Genomic DNA, 17912 nt, shown 5'->3' with positions numbered 1-17912 from the left:
GGATTGAAGTAGAGGCTTAATTGTTATTCATGCTGAGAAGAAATCTTACAAGTATAATGTAACTTATCATAGGGGAACTTACCTTTCTCTCTAGTTTAAGCCTCTTGAACTTTGTAAGCTTAATTAGGTCTTGAATCTCTACTCTCCTACAATTTATCTTCTAAGGAGGAAATTTACTCCTCTGAACATGGACCAAGAATAGCTACATAGTAAGTAGATAGCATAAAATCATAATTAAAACTCATAACACAAAGGGGATTTGTGTCTTGCATTATGATAAAATCACTTGTATACAACTGGTCCTTATTTGTGTTTGGGTACCCCCACACCTGCACCTTGTTCATACTTGGGTATCCAAAACTCAAAAGTCAACTAAATAGACCTTGGACATGGCTAGCCTTTTACAAAGATTACATTTGTTGATACTGCCATTACATGGATAGCTTGGACATGGCTAGATTCTTACAAATGATAAATTTGTCTATACTACCATTACATATAGCACTTATCACTTTCTCTCATGTGTAGCAGAGTGTAACTATGAACCCTTTGGATGAGGTTAACATCCCCCTGAATACATACAATGTTGTCCTTAGGAGTTTACCTATTGTTTGAAAGGCAAATCATCAAGAGTGTGTGAGTAGTAGTTCATGTAATTTTGCCACATGGAAGGAGTTTATTTAAAATATGGAAGTATTATCCAAAATCCTATGTTAATCATATCTTCAAAAGTTTGTGCATGTATGGAAGTGTGAGGAGTGTAGTGGATGTTAGTAATACCTGATCATTCTTAGTTCTAGACCTTTGTTCTTATCAAACTATAAGTTATTCAGGAAAAATGACTCAAACTTTTATTTAGATTGGTGGTCGATACACCACGGATATCTTTAGAAACCTCCAAGTTGCAACAATAACTTGATTGATTATACTCTTCCATGCCTTAATGAGAAAAAGGATACATTGTCATAAGAATTGGATGCTCTTGAAAGGTGCAAGTTGGAAAATGGAAAGTTGTAACAAAAGCATGAATTCTTCTCCTTCTCTCACCACAAAACTCCAATATCGGTTTATACCTATGTTATATTAGCATGTAGCATGGATCTAATTCCCTTGGAAAATGCATCTAAGACTTATATTGGCTTCATTGTTTAGGAAATACTTATGTCATTCTATATTTATCTTGGCTATATTTCATAGTTTTTAATGAGATGAGGATTCTCTTTATCTTGTTCATATCTATGTACCATCATCTCTATGTCATCCCCTTATGTGTGTGTTGCACATAAGGGGATGAGGATTTTAATGAGATTAGGATTCTCTTTATCTTGTTCATATCTATGTACCATCATCTCTATGTCATCCCCTTATGTGTGTGTTGGATTCTTTTGCCTCCACATGTGGTAGTTGCACATAATTATCTAGCTTGATTTCTAAAATATACTTCTAATTATGTGTTGGCTAAATTTTATTGCTTTTCCACACTCCCTTAAGGTTCCTTTTCCACTCATAAGTGGTAGCTCAATCATATCTAGCATTGTATGACATTCAAGGTTTTTACTAGGCTAAAAGTGTACACCTAACTTGTGGCATCATGAAAGGATGTTACTCTAAACAAGGAATTGAGCCTTAACTTAGAATTTAGTATAATTTATTATACCAATATGGACCATGCTCTCGTCCTCATCCAAAGGTGTAGCTATCATAACTTCTCTTTGACTTTGTTTGTTGTTGGAGATCTTCAACTGTTATTGCTAATGCCCCAATGTCTCTAGCTTGACCTTTAAAAATCATTATTTTTGGTTATGCTTCCACTAAGTTCTCATGATCTAAAGGATCAGTAGGAGGGACAAGTGATAATAGTGAGGAGGAGAGAGAGAGTTATTAGGCCTGATGGGGCTCACTGAAAAATATGTAAGTATGCTACATGCGATCATTAGGAGGGGTTTTAAACCAATATTCTGAGAAACATTTACAAAAATGTACTTACATAAAGGGGTTTAAAATGGTATTTTGAAAAGAACTTGTAAGTTTATAAAGAAAAAGAGATCATTATATTAAGTCAAAGTTCACAAAAGGGTATTTTTTAATACCGTTTGAATGCATGTTGTATGTAGGTCTTCCTACAAGTACACCCCCCCATTGAGTCAATGGTGGGGAAGCTTCAAGATGGTTCTGACCATATGGAGAAGTGTTGAGAATACTTCTTGAGACTCTAGAAACTTGGTCCTTCTCTCCCAGAAAGGGGTGGGGTGAGCCCACTTTGCACTATAGACCACTTGTGTAGTTATTTCCTCTACCATCCCTTGTATGAGATAGCCTTACATCCTTCATCCTTTTTCTTCGAGTAGTGGGAATATAGAGGGTTAGTAGGTGAATAGTGATGAGGAGGAAAGAAATAATAGTTACTAATATTTTCACTTACATGACCATTACAGGCCTCACCTTCCTTCGGAAGGTGAGATGAAGAAGTCTTAAAGTTAGAGGACAATTTCACGAGATAGGTAAGTTCTCTCTCTCTTTCTATTATTATGTTTCATCTTTCTGGTCACGGGGGAAGTGTTGGTAGAATCAAATAATATATGTACTTCTTGCTCATGGTGAACATTAAGTATAATCAAGTGTAGGGGATATATATATAGAGCTTGACCCTTCCTTAGCTCGAGAACCCCCATAAATATATCCATTATGACTATGGGATGAACATATCTTGTGGTATTTTGTTAAATTAATGCCAAATCTCCTTGGGTTAGCTCCTGACTTAGATTTATGTTATACTGATAATAGAGAGTGTTAGTGAAATAAATAACAAGGTAAAGGTCTATGTGTAAGGGCCCCAGGAACCATTGTGGAAGGTCAACCAGGGGGGCTTCTCTTTCCACACTAACTTATGGAAAAAATTATCATTGGCTTTGATTAGCTCCCTGGGGTAGCTTAGTTGTTGTTGGAGAGCTATTGCACCTGGGCTTCTTGGTCAGCTAATACACTGGCTACGTCTATTTCTCTTTGTTTGGCGGGCTTTAGTGAGCTATAGGTTCTGAGTGGCGAGGCCATATGTCTTCTTTGTGAGAATTTCCACCTCTATTTCTCTTTGTTGGTGGGATTCACTGAGTTGTAGGTTCTAAGTGGTGAGGCCATCTCTCTCCTTTGTGAGGATCACCATGTCGTCCTATAGACCTTCTCTGATTGTGTGTGCATCAAAATTTTGTTTATTTAGATGTGAGATTTGATGGCTTTATATCATGTTTACCTTTTTAGGCTGCAAGCCCTACAAGGATTCTTTGAGATCTCTGGCCTGTACTTCATAAATCTCACAACTTTTTTCATATATTTCCTTTGCTTGCACTAATTAACCTTCTAAAGTTACCATTTACACCTTTAAGCTTGTTTTAGTAGCCTACAACTCCTCCTTTTCTTCTAGTGTTTTTTCAAGGGCATAACAACTATTTTTGCGAGGCTGCGATTGTGTATGGTGGTCCTTTTTTGTGAGGCTCTCCACCTAGATTTGCAACTGTGTATGGTGGTCTTTTTCATGTATAACCTCCTACCTATGCTACTCCAGTTGTGCAAGGAATTCTTATACTTTTGTGTTAAGAGCCTGGTGTCTCCTTATGCTTAATCTAGATGTCCTTGTGCCATTACTTGGGCATTTACCTTTGCTAGGGTACTATCTTGTCTTTTTAACATGCAATTGGTAGAGGCTTACATGTGGAAATTTATCTCCATCATTTGGGTTGATAAGATATTAAGGTCCAAGACATAGGCCTCCATCTCATAATGTTCTCTTTCACCCTGTTTCAAGTACTCTTTTACCCTGTTGTACTTGTTTGAAGGTAGTGAAGGAGATCCTTCTTGATCTCATGTATAAAGCCCTCCTTGATGTTGTGTCTTTATCCTGTAGCCAGAGGGGAGGAGTGATTTAAATTATTCCTCTTATTTTTTCTCTTCTTCCCACTTGTGCTTTGCTACCAATTCCTCCTCATTGCTAGAGCTGCTTTGAATGCCTTCCATCTATTCATTTCATGACTCGGGTGTAGACACTTGGGCAATTAGTTCCTCCAACTAGAATGTCTCATCTAAATCCCAAGGAGGTGCCACTTTTTGTGTTTTTGTGGGGCCAAGGTAGGCTTCCCTTTTGGTTTTGTATGATACTCAACACCTCAAGCTCCAGAATGGGCATGCTAGGGAGAGTGGCCTCTTCATGTATTTTTCATGGTTGTGGGTCCTTGCAAAGATGGAGAAGGCAGTGGTGGTGGGTTTCTTGGAACCTTGCCTACCATACTTTCCTTCTCCTTTTCATGAGTTGGGGCCGAGGATGTTGGGAGAATAGAGATCGGTCATTAGGGGTTTGTATTGACCCTCTTATTCTTTGCATGTTCTATTGGCGGGGAGCCCAAGTCAAGCATTCCCATCAAATCCTTTTACTCTGCTAGCACTACCGAATGCTCTTGTAATCACTTCTGGAATGCTTCTTTATCCAGGGATATCTCTTTGATTCTTGGGAGTGGCTCTCTAGGATCCGGGCAGCGTGTTAAGCACATATGTGAGGATATACTGGTTGACCACTTTACTTCCATGCTTGGCCAAGTAATGGGTGAATTCCCTATGTAGAATGCTAGCCCAATCATCTTTGTCACCTTTGTGCAACCTGTAAACCTAGTGCACTATTGTATATGTCTGGCTTGACTTTAATAATCATTGATGCCACACTCATCATGCTTTATTTAGCTTTGGATCCTTGAGGGTAGAGATTTCAACACCGTTGTTGACTTTGATGGCTTGGAAAATATCCAAGAAATCCAGCTTCTTAGAGAAGGGCGTGGGATTAGAAAAAAACTTTCCATGCATGGCTTCCTGGATGAGTTTTCCTATAATCTATATTACCTTATTTGACCGGTCTATGTCGGTGGGGTTGTTCCTCTTTTGGATCCTTGCTAGTAAGAGGCTAGGAATTTGGCATGACCTTGGTGTACACCTTGCATTGTACTTCTTCTACCCAACTTATGAGCCCTATTTAGTTAAGCTTCTCTTTTACCTCTGTGTTATTCTCACACTAGTTGCATACACCTAGGAGAGTGGTACTAAAAACACACATTTTTGTTCTCCACCATTGTCTTGGTATGGTTGAGTATGGTGGTGCTGTTGCATTGATCCACAAGGGGCATGAGGAGGTAGCTAGTCTTCTAATGGAAAGGTCTAGCTACTTTTTCTTTGGCCTTCTTATTTGGGATTCTACCATCTCCCTTTGAGGATATTGGTGACTGTGGGTCCTTATAACAGGGGTCAGGATTCACATCCTTACCTTCCATGCTACTAAAACAAAGAGAGTTTTATCAGTTCATCACTGATTGGCAGGAGTACCATTTCTCTTGTTAGAGTTTTTTTTCTTAAACTAAGTTTTGAATGTTAGCACATAACTATTTGAGGGTACTAGAGGATGAATTATAGCTCTTTAGAATGACTTAATCAGACTATAAAATCATGGTTTGATATACCTCATGGCCTTCACCCATTGGGAAGTGAAACATTGGTATTAAGGATTAAGAATTGGGACTATGCATGATGGAAATTTATTCGTGATTTTGTGCATGATTGTTGGTGATGGTAATGAATGTATGTGAAGTAGCAGGTGTGTAGGCAGAAAGTTGAAGGAGGAAGCTTGAAAACTCGAGAATGGAAAAGATAATGAAAACAATGAAGAATACTTCACCTACTTATTGCCTGTGGGATCACAGTTAATGCATGTGACATGTGGTAGCATCTTGATTCTTACTAGCATAGAAGTGCAGAGGCTGTGACCACGCCTACTACCATTGCTGTGATCACATCAACAGTGGCTATAATCATGGCAAACAATAGTAGGTGCGTTATCACGGTTCCAATCATGTCAAGTGATGCATCAAAATAAAACTTAATTCAAGCACAAGCTATCACAACACATCCTGAGGGCTCAATATATTTTAGTTTTGGTTCATTTTCTATGGCATGATTCTATAGGGTTCAAATTCACGGCCGTGATTTATGCGAAATCACGGTGATAGAAATGTGAGTGTATAAACATGTGAGGTTTGAGAGTGGAAGATGATGCATTGTAGGAGTAATTTATGGCTTCCAAGATGGGAGCCAAAAATCATCGCCGCGATTCTATAAAATCACGAGTGGTGAATTTGATTGAATTGTGAGTGAAGTGATTTCTACAGGGTTGTTAGTTTCCTTTTGTAGTGTTAGCTCCATGGCAATGAAGATTGATTTGGAATCTTCATTAGGCTCTATGATATCAACCTCGTCCACCTCTACATGTTCATCACATAAGAATCCTATTTGTTTACCCTTTGAGCACTACTCTCTTAAGTGAACGGCCACCTTCCTTTCATCAACATTAAAGTTTTTGAAATGGTTGTAAGTTAGGCTCTTCATTCTCTTCCTTTCTTTCCAATGCTTTTTTTCATTTCCTTCTCTCCGATCTTGTGATCTTAGGGGTTTCTTAGCTCATGTTTTTCTCTTGAGGTGTTTGTAGCATTATTTGGCTTAACTTTTCTCCCCAACTCTTAGACAATTCCTCATGAATTTTAGTGGTTTAGACGTATCTAGCATCCACGGGACCTCTTCTAAGAATATTACTATGATTAGCGCATGATAATGGTTCTTCTTCATCCATCTTCGAAACTTCAACCTTATGTTTGAATATGAAGCTTCTTTCCCGTTCAGGATCTTAGTCTTTCAAAGAGCTTTCCCATGACTTGTCCTCTTGGAAATAGCAAGATTTTAAATCTAATTGCGACAAAGAAGCTTCGTATCTCACAGGTTCACCTAAAAATATGTAAGCATATCACGTGAGTTCAAATGAAGGGGTTTTTAAATTCAAAATTTTAAGGTAAATTTATAAAAATACATTTTTAGAATGGGTTTTTTAAATTGCCTAAAAAAAACCTGTAAGTTTATAAAGAAAAAAGGGGTCATTTTATTCATGAAAAATTCACAGGTAAGGGATTTTTAAAAACCCCTCGGGCCTTGAATGCACGTGATACATAGGGTTTCTTTGTAGTGCACCCCTCGAGCTTCGTATTCAGCCGTGCAAGGTTGAAGTTTTAAAGATGGATAAAGAAGAAGCATTAATGTGTGATGGCCTCATCATATGCACCATGATGATTAACATTTCATCCTTCCACAAACTTTGTTTCATACTTCTCTATGACATCTATTGTGTCCAATAAATCCGTCTAGTTTTTTGCGAAAATCATCATTCGGTAGAGAAGCATATAAGATGTTCTCTTCTTGTTACACTTTGTAGTTGTTCGTAGGTTGCACATAACTATACTAAGGTTGCATACTAATTATACTAAGTTTTGTTTTGGAATCATTTCCAAACAACCCTCCATCCATGGAATGTGTCTTCCATGTATGTACGTCCACTATTAGGATTTGTGAGTCCTTTAGGTAAATGTGATCCGTGGCCTAGCCTTGATGAAGAACTAGCTTAGTACTCTTCATAAAAGGTTTACCAAGAATCATCTCGTACAAATCTACATGCCGAATAAAATTCATGACCACAAACGTATGGAAATAGCAGAATGAGTAGAGTTTCAATTTTTAGATTCTATAAAACTTGCATAGGCTATGACATGGTATCGTAACCATTTTTACAATGGGTTCATTGGTTTTTTCCATTTTTTCAACATTTCTTTGTGACAATACTTATCTAGTTCCACCATCAAGAATAGTAAGAGCTTGATAACTGCACCACTCGAAGTGTTACATTTATGTTATCACTCTCATAATACTTTCCCATTTGGTTGATCAGTATTTGAACTAGTTCTTGTAGATCATCCATTCCTTCAAACAATTCTAAATCTTCCTCGATAGGCAAGGGTAGTTCTTCATTATTTTAGTGGATTGGTTTGCATTTTTCCTTCCACCCAATCTTTTAAATCAATCCAAATTTGGGGGTTTCCTCTCAGCCAGGTTCCACTTGGCATTTTTATCTGTGCATGGAGAGAAACATTGTTAGCCCTACCACATCTTTGGGCATTGAAACTCAACCAACATCATTATTTTATAATTCTAAAACATGATTTATTGAGTCTTACAGAGGATAGTTTCCTCCTTCTTCAAACATTCTTTAGGACAAATCGTTCTTCCCTCTTTCTTAGAAGTTGGTCTTACTCTTGCTATGTTTTGACACAGGTTCTTGCACATTCAACTATTTTGTCTTCCTTGTGGTGTTTCATCTAGGATATATTGTTTCAGTAGCCCGGCTGGCTTGTTACTATTCTTCTCAAACCTTCTTTGGCTTTCCTAGAGTAGGGTTGATGATGCCCTCTTGTTTCTTTATTTACTTCTTGGCATTTGGATACTCGCCCACCACCCCTCTTGGTGTCTTGGGTCCATCAGCCAGTTCCGCTTCTTTCTTTGTCACCACTCATTTTTTTCTTGTCAACACATTATTGTGGCTTGACTCAATGGTTACAATATTCACAACTGCTCACTTGTCCAATCCATCCTAAATTGCTATTACAGAGTCTCTTCATCCCACCTTCTTAGCCCTTTCTTCTTGACGTATGGATAGAAGATTTAGCTAAAATTCTCCATTATTTTTTGGGGTCTTTAGTACTTACACACGAGTCATGACATTAAATGGTGTTGCCACCATCCTTGATCACACCCCAATCATTCAAAGTCTCATGGCTAGATTAGTGGTCATTAAATAAGGACAATCTTTGATTAAATGGTCAATTTTGCATTTTACACAACTCAAACCTGGGTGTGTACTTACTTGACTATTCTACAGGTTCATTGCATTAACTCAGCCACACGGTGAGATCCTTGGTTGTGATAGCATTGCGTTGGGGCTCTTCTTATTATGGCATTAATCTCCTTGCCCTTCCGTTATAATGTAGCCTAGAACACTAGTGCTCATGTGTTCCCTTGCATCAAAAAATACTATGGGATTACCTCCCAAATGTCATCTAACTCCTCCATGGTTAGTTTAGATTCCCATACATATTATCCTTCTTCTCTCATCTCTTCAATGATCATTTAATTAATTGACATTATTCGAGGTGGTGGTTGTGGTGGCAAGACAGATGGTGGTATAAGCACTTTAAGTACTCTATACATTTTCCTCATTTGGTTTTGCATATTTGATAAATTTTCCCCTGGAGCATGCCCGTTTCCAAGTGAAGGAGGTAAAGCTAATAATTACTATGCAGAAGGTAGCTGAGGTACTATGAAGAAGGTAGCTGAGGTACTATGCAGAAGGTAGCTGAGGTACTTGAGATACATGTAGTTGTTGTAATTGTGACGTGGGTACCTATACATGCTCATATCATGGTTCTCAAGTTTCATACAATGAGCGCAATACATCAATAGGAAAGACCTGCTGTGGATACTCATTAGTGCTTGTGTGATTTTGTTGTGACCTACCATTTTCCGAGCTAAAACCCATGAGCTCCCGAATTAAGGTATCACAAAAGAGGAACAATTACTAGCTTTTTGAGAAAAATCACATGATCACACCACAATTTTTATCCAAGAAATATGGATATATTATTAAATTATGCAAAGCGCTAGGTCACCTGCTAAAGAACCTAGAGGGTGCTGATCATACGGTGCTCAAGCACTGGGTCTCTGAAGATACCCACGTGTGCGTCGGAAAAGAAAATGAGTTGGAGCTATTTTCTGAACATGGGCATGGATCTGGTTGATTGACCTTGCTAGTGTTCAAGGGATAAGTTCATGGCTCTTTTACATGGATCTTGTTGGTTAATCTTGTTGATCCCCGAGAGTCCATATGGTTTTTATGTGATTAAACTCCTAGGTACTATGGGCTAGGAACTATTGAAAAGGCCCTTGAGTGAGCAAGTGGAGCATTGTGGATGTGGATGATGTCATAGGTACGCTGAGGAAGGAATGACTGAAATTGCATTTTATAGTTGGAAAGTGGGAAAGTTGAAAATTGGATCTAGATATTTTGGAGGATTATGATCAGTAATACTATGGTTTCATTTCAAGTTTGCTTTAAAGATAGCTAAATCTGTAAAACGTATTTTCATATTAGGTGCATAAGTGGTGTGTCTAAACTGTATTTTGCATGAGTGCCGGCTAGGGGGCCTGGGAGCTCTTTTCCTTTGGTACTCGGGACAAAACATAACCAAATTTTCATAATGGATCCTATCGATACAGTGGTTGGGCGGTTGGCTAACCCATGGGACTGGATGGGGTTAGTAGGCTGGACTGATGGATCCCTTTAATTAAAATGCTCAAGTTACGATAGTTGAAGAAAATCACGGATAATCTTTGTTCTATGGAAAAAAATCAACAGCTATGCCTCTTTGACGAGGAAAAAAGCGTTGATCTCTATGATCCAAGTGCAAGTTCCTCCCTTGATCTAGCCATGTGATCCGAGGGTTTGGTTGGAATGAAAAAGGGAAGTTAAGGCCTTGACTACGTTAGAATATTTCTCCTGGAGGAATCGCCTATGCTTTATGGACGAGGGAAGTTTTTTTCCAGGTTCGGTTTTTTAAGAACCGAGGGATTAGTCTCTTGTCCGGACATCCGTGGGCGAGGCCTCAAGTGAGAGGCTCTGCCCTATGCAAGAAGTGCTACTTTGGCTGATAGCACCCTTGAGCTCGATGCACACGAGGAGGGGGCAGGGGTCTCACATTTCCAAACGGCTTAGTGATTTCAAGTTTCGTAGGGGTGTGGTCCTTTGTGTCTTCCACATTCTCTCTTTCTCCTTTTGCTTCAGCTCTTCCTTTGAGAACATGGGCCTTGAGAAACGGCCCGATCTTGGTTTTGGTGCTAGGCCTCGTGAGCTTGCCAATTTTCTCTTTGAGGTTATGGAACAAAACCTCCACCCATGCCACTTGTGTGCTAGCCTCTGTAGCTTTGACCATCCCAAAATTCTTTCTAGACATTTTATAGGGTTTGTGTGTAAGGTTGATCACCTCCACTATAAACCTTATCTACTTTTGTCTGTCCTCATCAACATTTCCTGTTATCTTGTATTCCTTTGCCTTTCCTTCTAGTGGGTCAAACTCTGTGATGAGATCTCCATCTTTTGCTAGCTTGATTTCAATCTCCCTCTATATTGGAAAGTAGAATACTTTTAATACATACACGGTCGTGAACTTCTTCTTCTCCCCTGAGGATAGCATGATGACGTTGGAGCATTGAAGCTGCTCCAATTGTTTACTTGCCCTAAAATTGTGTTGCAAATCTTCTCAAGGCAGGTTTTCAAACTCCTTTAGGCCCATCTTCTCCAGCCATTCTACATGCATGTTTGCTTCTTTGTTCAACGTGGATGGGAAGTCCTTGTACCATGGAAAGAGTGTAAGAACAAATCAATGTCATGGGGCTTTACCCAACCACACTCGGGAGCATAAAACATCTCAATCAAGAAGCCAATATGACATGACCTAGCTCACAATTTCATTGGAAAGGTGTGTCACTCACCTCATGAATTCTTATGCTCATATTCTCGTAGGAGACGATGTTGCTGCACAACCACATTCCAAATCTCCACTCCGCCCGCACTCCAAAGGAAGCTTGACCTCCTCTCACTAAGAGAGAAAGAGAGTAGAGAAGAAAGACACTCTATTAGCTCCATAAGAGAATGATTGGTGAGAATACAAATTGAATCTTGTCTTGGCTCCTAGCCTTCACACCTTGGTCGACCGGTTTTCTTCTTCTTCTTAGATTTTGCTACCGAGGCCACTAATAGTTGCTTAAAAACATGTTGGTTTTGGGTCTGTATTCAGGTGATAGCATGAAAAGGTTTGTGATCCGGAGTTTTTAGAATCTGCCTTTGAGTTTGATTACTTATCCCAATCATGTTTAGGAATGTGATGATGGGTCCTATCTTTGGGCTTGTCACTACAATATTTTTGGGGCACTCGTTAATCCATCGACAGTGGTAACATATTGAAGAGGCAGTCTTCTAGCTGTGATGTTAATGTCTCAGTCCCTTCCCATCATAGCAAGTTTGTAAATTGGCTTGACTCCCCCTCTCCCATCCACTACAGGATGAAGCTTTGTGGGGTCTTCAAAGAGGTGGGGGTGGGTTTGATATCTACCTCATATTCTTGGTAATCAATAGGTTCCTCAAAGCTTACTTGATTAAGAGGTGTCACCCTGGGTGGAGGAGGTTGTGGTCCCAAGACGGGTGGAGGAAATGGCATAATGGGTGCATGGTGCATGCCCTTTCATAAGAGTTGTTGCATGGGATGTTCAACCATTTCTTGATTTGTTACAAGACTGAGGGGGGCTGTCATTTGTTGCGGTGCCAGAAATGCTAGCTATGGTCTTGTTCAAAAATCTCGGGCTTTGTGACTATAGCGCCCACAAAAGCTATAGTTACTATTGTAACGAGCTCTTAAAATTGGACATTTGCTAGTGGTATGTCCCTAACAACAACTGGAACACCAATGTAGCTCTCTCCTTGGATACATGTGTGCATTGCTCAAAGCTTTGGTAGCCTTCATTTCCTCTTGGAGGTCTTTTGAGAAGTGAGTCCAAGTCATTTCTACTAAAGTATTACCTTTAGCTATAGGTTTTGTAGTGGTAGTGCTACAACCGCTACCTGACACAACAAACTTAGAATTTGAAGCTTTTACTCCCTTTATCATCAAGTTATCCTCAAGTTGTTGGTGATACCTCTAATGACCAAACCATTATGGATATGTTCATGTTTAAGCCTGTGCATAAATGGATCGAGCACTTGATTGTTGGAAAAGTGCTCATGTAGAGCACAACAAGAGTTGAAATGCGGTAATAAAATCTCTCACTAACTCATCTTCTTCTCTCTCAGCTCTGTGCAACTATGAAGCCATACTCCACAAAGCTCCCTCACACACAAACTGCTTTAGCAATAACCTTCAAAGCCCAGTAAAGTTTAGACGCTCTTCAACTCTCAGAGTCTGATACCAATCATCAACCTTGCCATCAGTAGTAAGACTAAATGTGCTGGTCTTTGCAAGATCATCCCTCTCACCACATAAGGCCTCATAAACTTGATCAAAGACCTCGAGTTCTAGGATCGCTGACATCTCCATTGAACTTGTGTGTAAGCTTCATGATTTGTGTAACCTTCCCAGAGCTACTCTGTCCATTATCTCTGATGACGTGTCCTATACTTTTAGCTATAGCTCTCCCCAATGCTTGACTTCAAAGAGGACTTTTACAACATGTGTTGACTTTGGCAAATTTGGTCTTCACACTTACAATTGGTAAGACCACTAATAACCAATAATGTTGTGTTGTTAGTATTGGAGGCATGAGGCTGTGCGAATGAAGAACCAACTACAAGTCCTAGAAGAAATGCACAGGTAAGAACACTTTTCCAGCATTGAATATATGTTTTTGCCATATTTGTCACCTCAAATGGTTGTAAGCATTTCATGGTAGCTTGTGTCGTATCCCATGACTTGAAGTAGGTATACAGCGTATATACTATCGAAGCAGTATACTAAATTTTCTCTGTTTTTTTCTCGATTTTTAAAGAATTTCAAATATGTCAAGTGAGAATCTAGACAAATTGCAGATTAGGAGCTTGCAAAAACTTGAAAACAAACTTCAAAATGGCCTATCTCGTGTGAGAGAAAGAAAGGTAATTGTCGATACTTTGTTAAATTGATACGACATTTCTATCCTAAACCGAATACATTTTTTTTTTTCCTGAACAGACACAACTGCTCGTGCAACAAGTTGAAGATTTGCGTACCGAGGTGCGTGTTTCATGCATTTTGTTTTTTCTATAGGATAGATATTTTACAAACTAATTTTGTAATACGATAAAAACACACATAACAAAGAGTTTAAATGGGTTTTTGATTGGTAATTACATTCAGGAGAACTTGCTTCGAGCGGAGAATGAGTCCCTAAGATCCAAGGTAATCAAACCCCAAGGCTCAATATAGCTTTTGTCGCACTAACTTTGTTGATTAATGAATTGCACGCCCAAACCGCGCCTTAATTCGGGTGATTACTATTGACTCATTGGTTTGTTCTCAACTTTCTGGCATAATCGTCATTTAGTTGGCTGAGATTCATGCATGGCAACCGCCTGCTGGTGTGTCTACAACAACAGGCCCCATAGACAGGGTGAGTGCAGCTAAGGCGTCCTCAAAGGAAGAAGAATCATGCATGAGTGTTGCTGAAACCACCCTTCAGCTGGGTTACTCCTCCTAGATAATAAGGATGATTATTGCGGATGAAACCACCCTTCATGAAACCAAATGTGCGTATATATATATCTTGCTCCGGCAAGAAATTACCTTCATAGCACTTCCAAACTTTCATAAAATCTCTGTATCAAAAACTCTCTTCTGTACAAATTGGTTTATGTAAAAAACGTGTGAGACCAGGCACGATGGACCGCACAATGAACATGACCTAATTTCCTAAAAACTTCTACACAAAAACAGGTCTTAAAAGGATATCGTGTTGTGGTCGTGTGTAAGGCTCGTTGTTATCAACAAGGGTTCTAAGGTGCCATATAAGGTGCCCACCATAACTATTCCGAGAGCCTAGCCCAACCTCACTTGTTTAAAAATCTATAAAATATTTTGTATGCCACTCTTGGTTACGCACAACCGTTGCTTTGCTAATCCTGAACCTCTATGTACACAATCTTCAAAAGGCCCAATAGCGACAATATCCATGAGCAAGGAAAGTTACGCATTGTTGCCCCAGTTTTTTGAAATGGTAATACATCAACAATAAGAGCAGCATTAAGTGCCATTGATTGGCTAGGTGTGAGCAACATGGAGATGTTGGACTTAAATGAGAACTACCCATTGGCCCTCCAACTTGGTTCTTATAAGAGAAAGATCACAGCATCTTTGTTGGTCACGGGGGCTATAAGCGAAATTGTATGAGCAATACGAGCAGTGGGAAAAAAAGGTCCCTCTCTTGAAAAAAGATAGTGAACCTAAATGACAAAGTATGACATATTTCACAAGGAAACTGTGGCATTAGTTTCTCCATCTTGCAAAGCAATAAGATAGATCATTTGAAGTGCCAAAAAGACGTGAGCAGACATACTCTACCAAGACACGGTTGTTAAAAGACACATGCTTCATGGCCAAAACAAGGTGTGTGTAGACAATATTTGGATAATACAATTATCAAAACCTATGTGATATGTTCTCCATCACACATGGCATAAGACCATTGCTTTCTCCATCTTGCATGTCGATACACCAACCATCTCATTATTTACAACATCAAACACAACCATCGTCTTTCCATGTCATTGCAAGAAGGCTACCCAATTATCAAAAGATAGACGATTCACAGTTTTAACATGTGTGGTCAAACTTAATGTATAATGCACGATTCTCAAAAGATAGTTGATCCCCATAGTTCTGACATGTATGCCAATATCTAGTATAATTATCAAAAGATAGATCATTTGAAGTGCCAACAAGATGTGAGAAGACAAAATGTAGCTACTGCAGTTGTTAAAAGACATATGCTTCGTGGCAAAAACAAGGTGTGTGTAGACAAACTACGGCTAGTAAAACTATCATTTGAAACATATGTGATATGTAGTCTCTGGTTTGTTCGAGCTTGTGTACTTAACAGAAGACAACTAACCTATAATCCCAAAACGTTTGAACGTCACACAACGCAAAAGTCCATTGCTTTCTCCATCGTGCATCTCAATTCACCCGCTGTAATGCTTGAAGAAGCTCTCTCTTGGTTAAATCTACTTGATGGACAAACTTTTACTGATGTGCATCCAGTTCAAGATGTTTTATAAAGACAAAGTAAAGATGCTTGCAAGGCATGTACCTCTTTCCACCACGAACCCACATCTAAAAGTCCTCACAAGTGCAGGAAGGAATTTTGGAGATAAGCACACGATATGTTTTTCCTTGCACTTGACTTCCTACAATTGACAAGGTAAAATCAATATGCTCATTTGCAACCAACACTTTGCAGTCATTGATTGTGCAAGTCATCTCGTTTGCCTTTTTGATCCTTGCCTCCATCTCCTTAGTTACAACCCTAAACACAACCACCATCTTTCCATCTCGTTGTAATGGACAAACATCCATTCCATTATTGTGATTGCCTGACCCATGCATGGGATCCTTATCTCCTCTTTCTCTTGATTCATGTGCAATTTCACACTCCAGTAGATCAAAGCCTATAGCCCACAAAGCATCCATCTCATTTGAGTGTAAGCATGTTCCCCTTGCAATTGGCCAAACTGTAGGACAGCTTGTTGGTCTTTCCAATACAATGTTTTCTGGTTCTCGAGTATGATTAATGTCATTCCCATAGAACCACACATATTGGATCTTCTCGACACCTAATGCAACTTGAACAAGGCCTTGAAAACAAGGAGCTAGGACACCCAATAATCCAACTCTTCCTTTTTTATTAATCAAATCATTACACTTTTTTCCCTTGTTGCATGGTATCCTTGACATCTAACCTCACTTCCCGGATTGGTCCTTTGAATAGCCCACCTTGTTGGGTGAATGTTAATTTCAGTCCTCCTTGATCTCTTTTGTTTCTCTCTTTGGGATGGCTTAGGCCATCTTACCCTTCGAGTCACATACTCATACTCTAGATGATGTGAGTCTCCATCCTTGATGGGAGTATAGACACTTTGACTGTTGCAAAAGGGTTGTCATAAGATCACCTTGACAAGCATTATACAAAGAGATTTACTTTACTCCATCATTTGATGCCTAGCAGCTACCATGCACAGACTTTGCCAAGTTTGTTCTTGGCACCAAAAACTTCTCATTGGTCTCTCGATTGCCTATTGACAAGAGAACCACACACAATATCTTTATCAACAAGCATAACAAGTCCACATTTTTTAATCTACAAGTGTACAAATTCTAGAAATTACTATTACCAAGCCACTGTTCATACCTTGATCATGTATTCACCCTCATGTGCCACTCTGGCATGCCACCATACTAGCCATGTCTCTAACATGGAAAGTTTTGTCTTGTCAGCATGTCCTTGTCTCAACCAAGCCCGTAAAGAAGCTAATTCTATCTCAACAGCTTCTTGTGATGGTGCAGACTTCCATTGTCGACATCTTGATTTAAACTCTTCCTGACTGTGTGGCGAAATGCATTTTTTGTAGTGTTGTAAGATTTTTTCCCAATTAAACAAGAAAGATCTTTCCTCATCGTTCATCCTATTGTTGGGGCCACCATTGTAGACCATCCTCACTACATGCCAGTTTGCCTGGGCCTTATCAGCCATGAATCCTCTAAATTTTGGCTTCTCATATCCCTCCTTCTCCAACACACTATTAAGAAGGTTCCAAAATAGGGTCTAAGCTTCTGTATCCTCGACCTTAAGATCACCAATAGCTAATGGTTTGCATTTCTTGAACATATGGATTGTAGACATTGCAAGCCATTGTAGTCCAGTCATGCATCCTCTTCACAAAAGTTAAAAAAAAACCAGTAGCTACCTAGCTCACCTCCTGGTCTCATTTTTTTAACAAGCTCTGCACCATTTCCCAGGGCTTGAGTGGACATCTTAAACACATGGCACCTATCAAACCCTGAGAATTACAATTGTCCTAGAAACACCATGCTTTGGAAATAATCAAATATTAAATTCTTCTTGAGCTTGAAAATAGCATCATAATCTCCCACTGATTGACCTTCCTCAACTTGGGCTTCCTTTATCCACCTTGATAGTTGTCACTTGTCTAATATAGGTGCTAACTTTACTAGTAAGTCATTGATTTCCTTGTCTCAAGGTTTGGCATCATTCTCATGCTTCCCAAATAGTGTTGACTGCATCGCAATCTCCTTAGCTAACGTTTTCTGCATTGATCTTGGTCTACCACTAAAATCTTTTGACACCATCTCTTTCACTCTACTCTGAACCTAAACCAAATCTCGTCTAGTCACTGCTTCAGCAACAGGGTG

At 39.3% G+C, this 17912-nt stretch overlaps 1 protein-coding gene across 1 annotated transcript in view; it reads left to right on the top strand.

The window, feature by feature from the left end:
• LOC147633171 (agamous-like MADS-box protein AGL11) overlaps positions 1–14403 on the top strand; it is a 147627-nt gene extending 133224 nt beyond the window's left edge. Inside the window, exons 4-8 of the mRNA XM_086805814.1 lie at positions 13261–13322; positions 13498–13603; positions 13680–13721; positions 13845–13886; positions 14032–14403. Coding sequence (XP_086661940.1) covers positions 13261–13322; positions 13498–13603; positions 13680–13721; positions 13845–13886; positions 14032–14184 — 405 coding nt within the window. The 3' untranslated portion in view covers positions 14185–14403. The remainder of the gene's footprint in view (positions 1–13260; positions 13323–13497; positions 13604–13679; positions 13722–13844; positions 13887–14031) is intronic.
• Positions 14404–17912: the final 3509 nt, after the last annotated feature.

Source organism: Cibotium barometz, chromosome 12 (genome assembly GCF_041138505.1).
Source record: "Cibotium barometz isolate CiBa-2024 chromosome 12, ASM4113850v1, whole genome shotgun sequence".
In the NCBI taxonomy this organism is placed as follows: Eukaryota; Viridiplantae; Streptophyta; class Polypodiopsida; order Cyatheales; family Cibotiaceae; genus Cibotium; species Cibotium barometz.
Note: the sequence above shows the minus strand (reverse complement) of the source record. Positions and strands in the feature narration are given on the sequence as shown.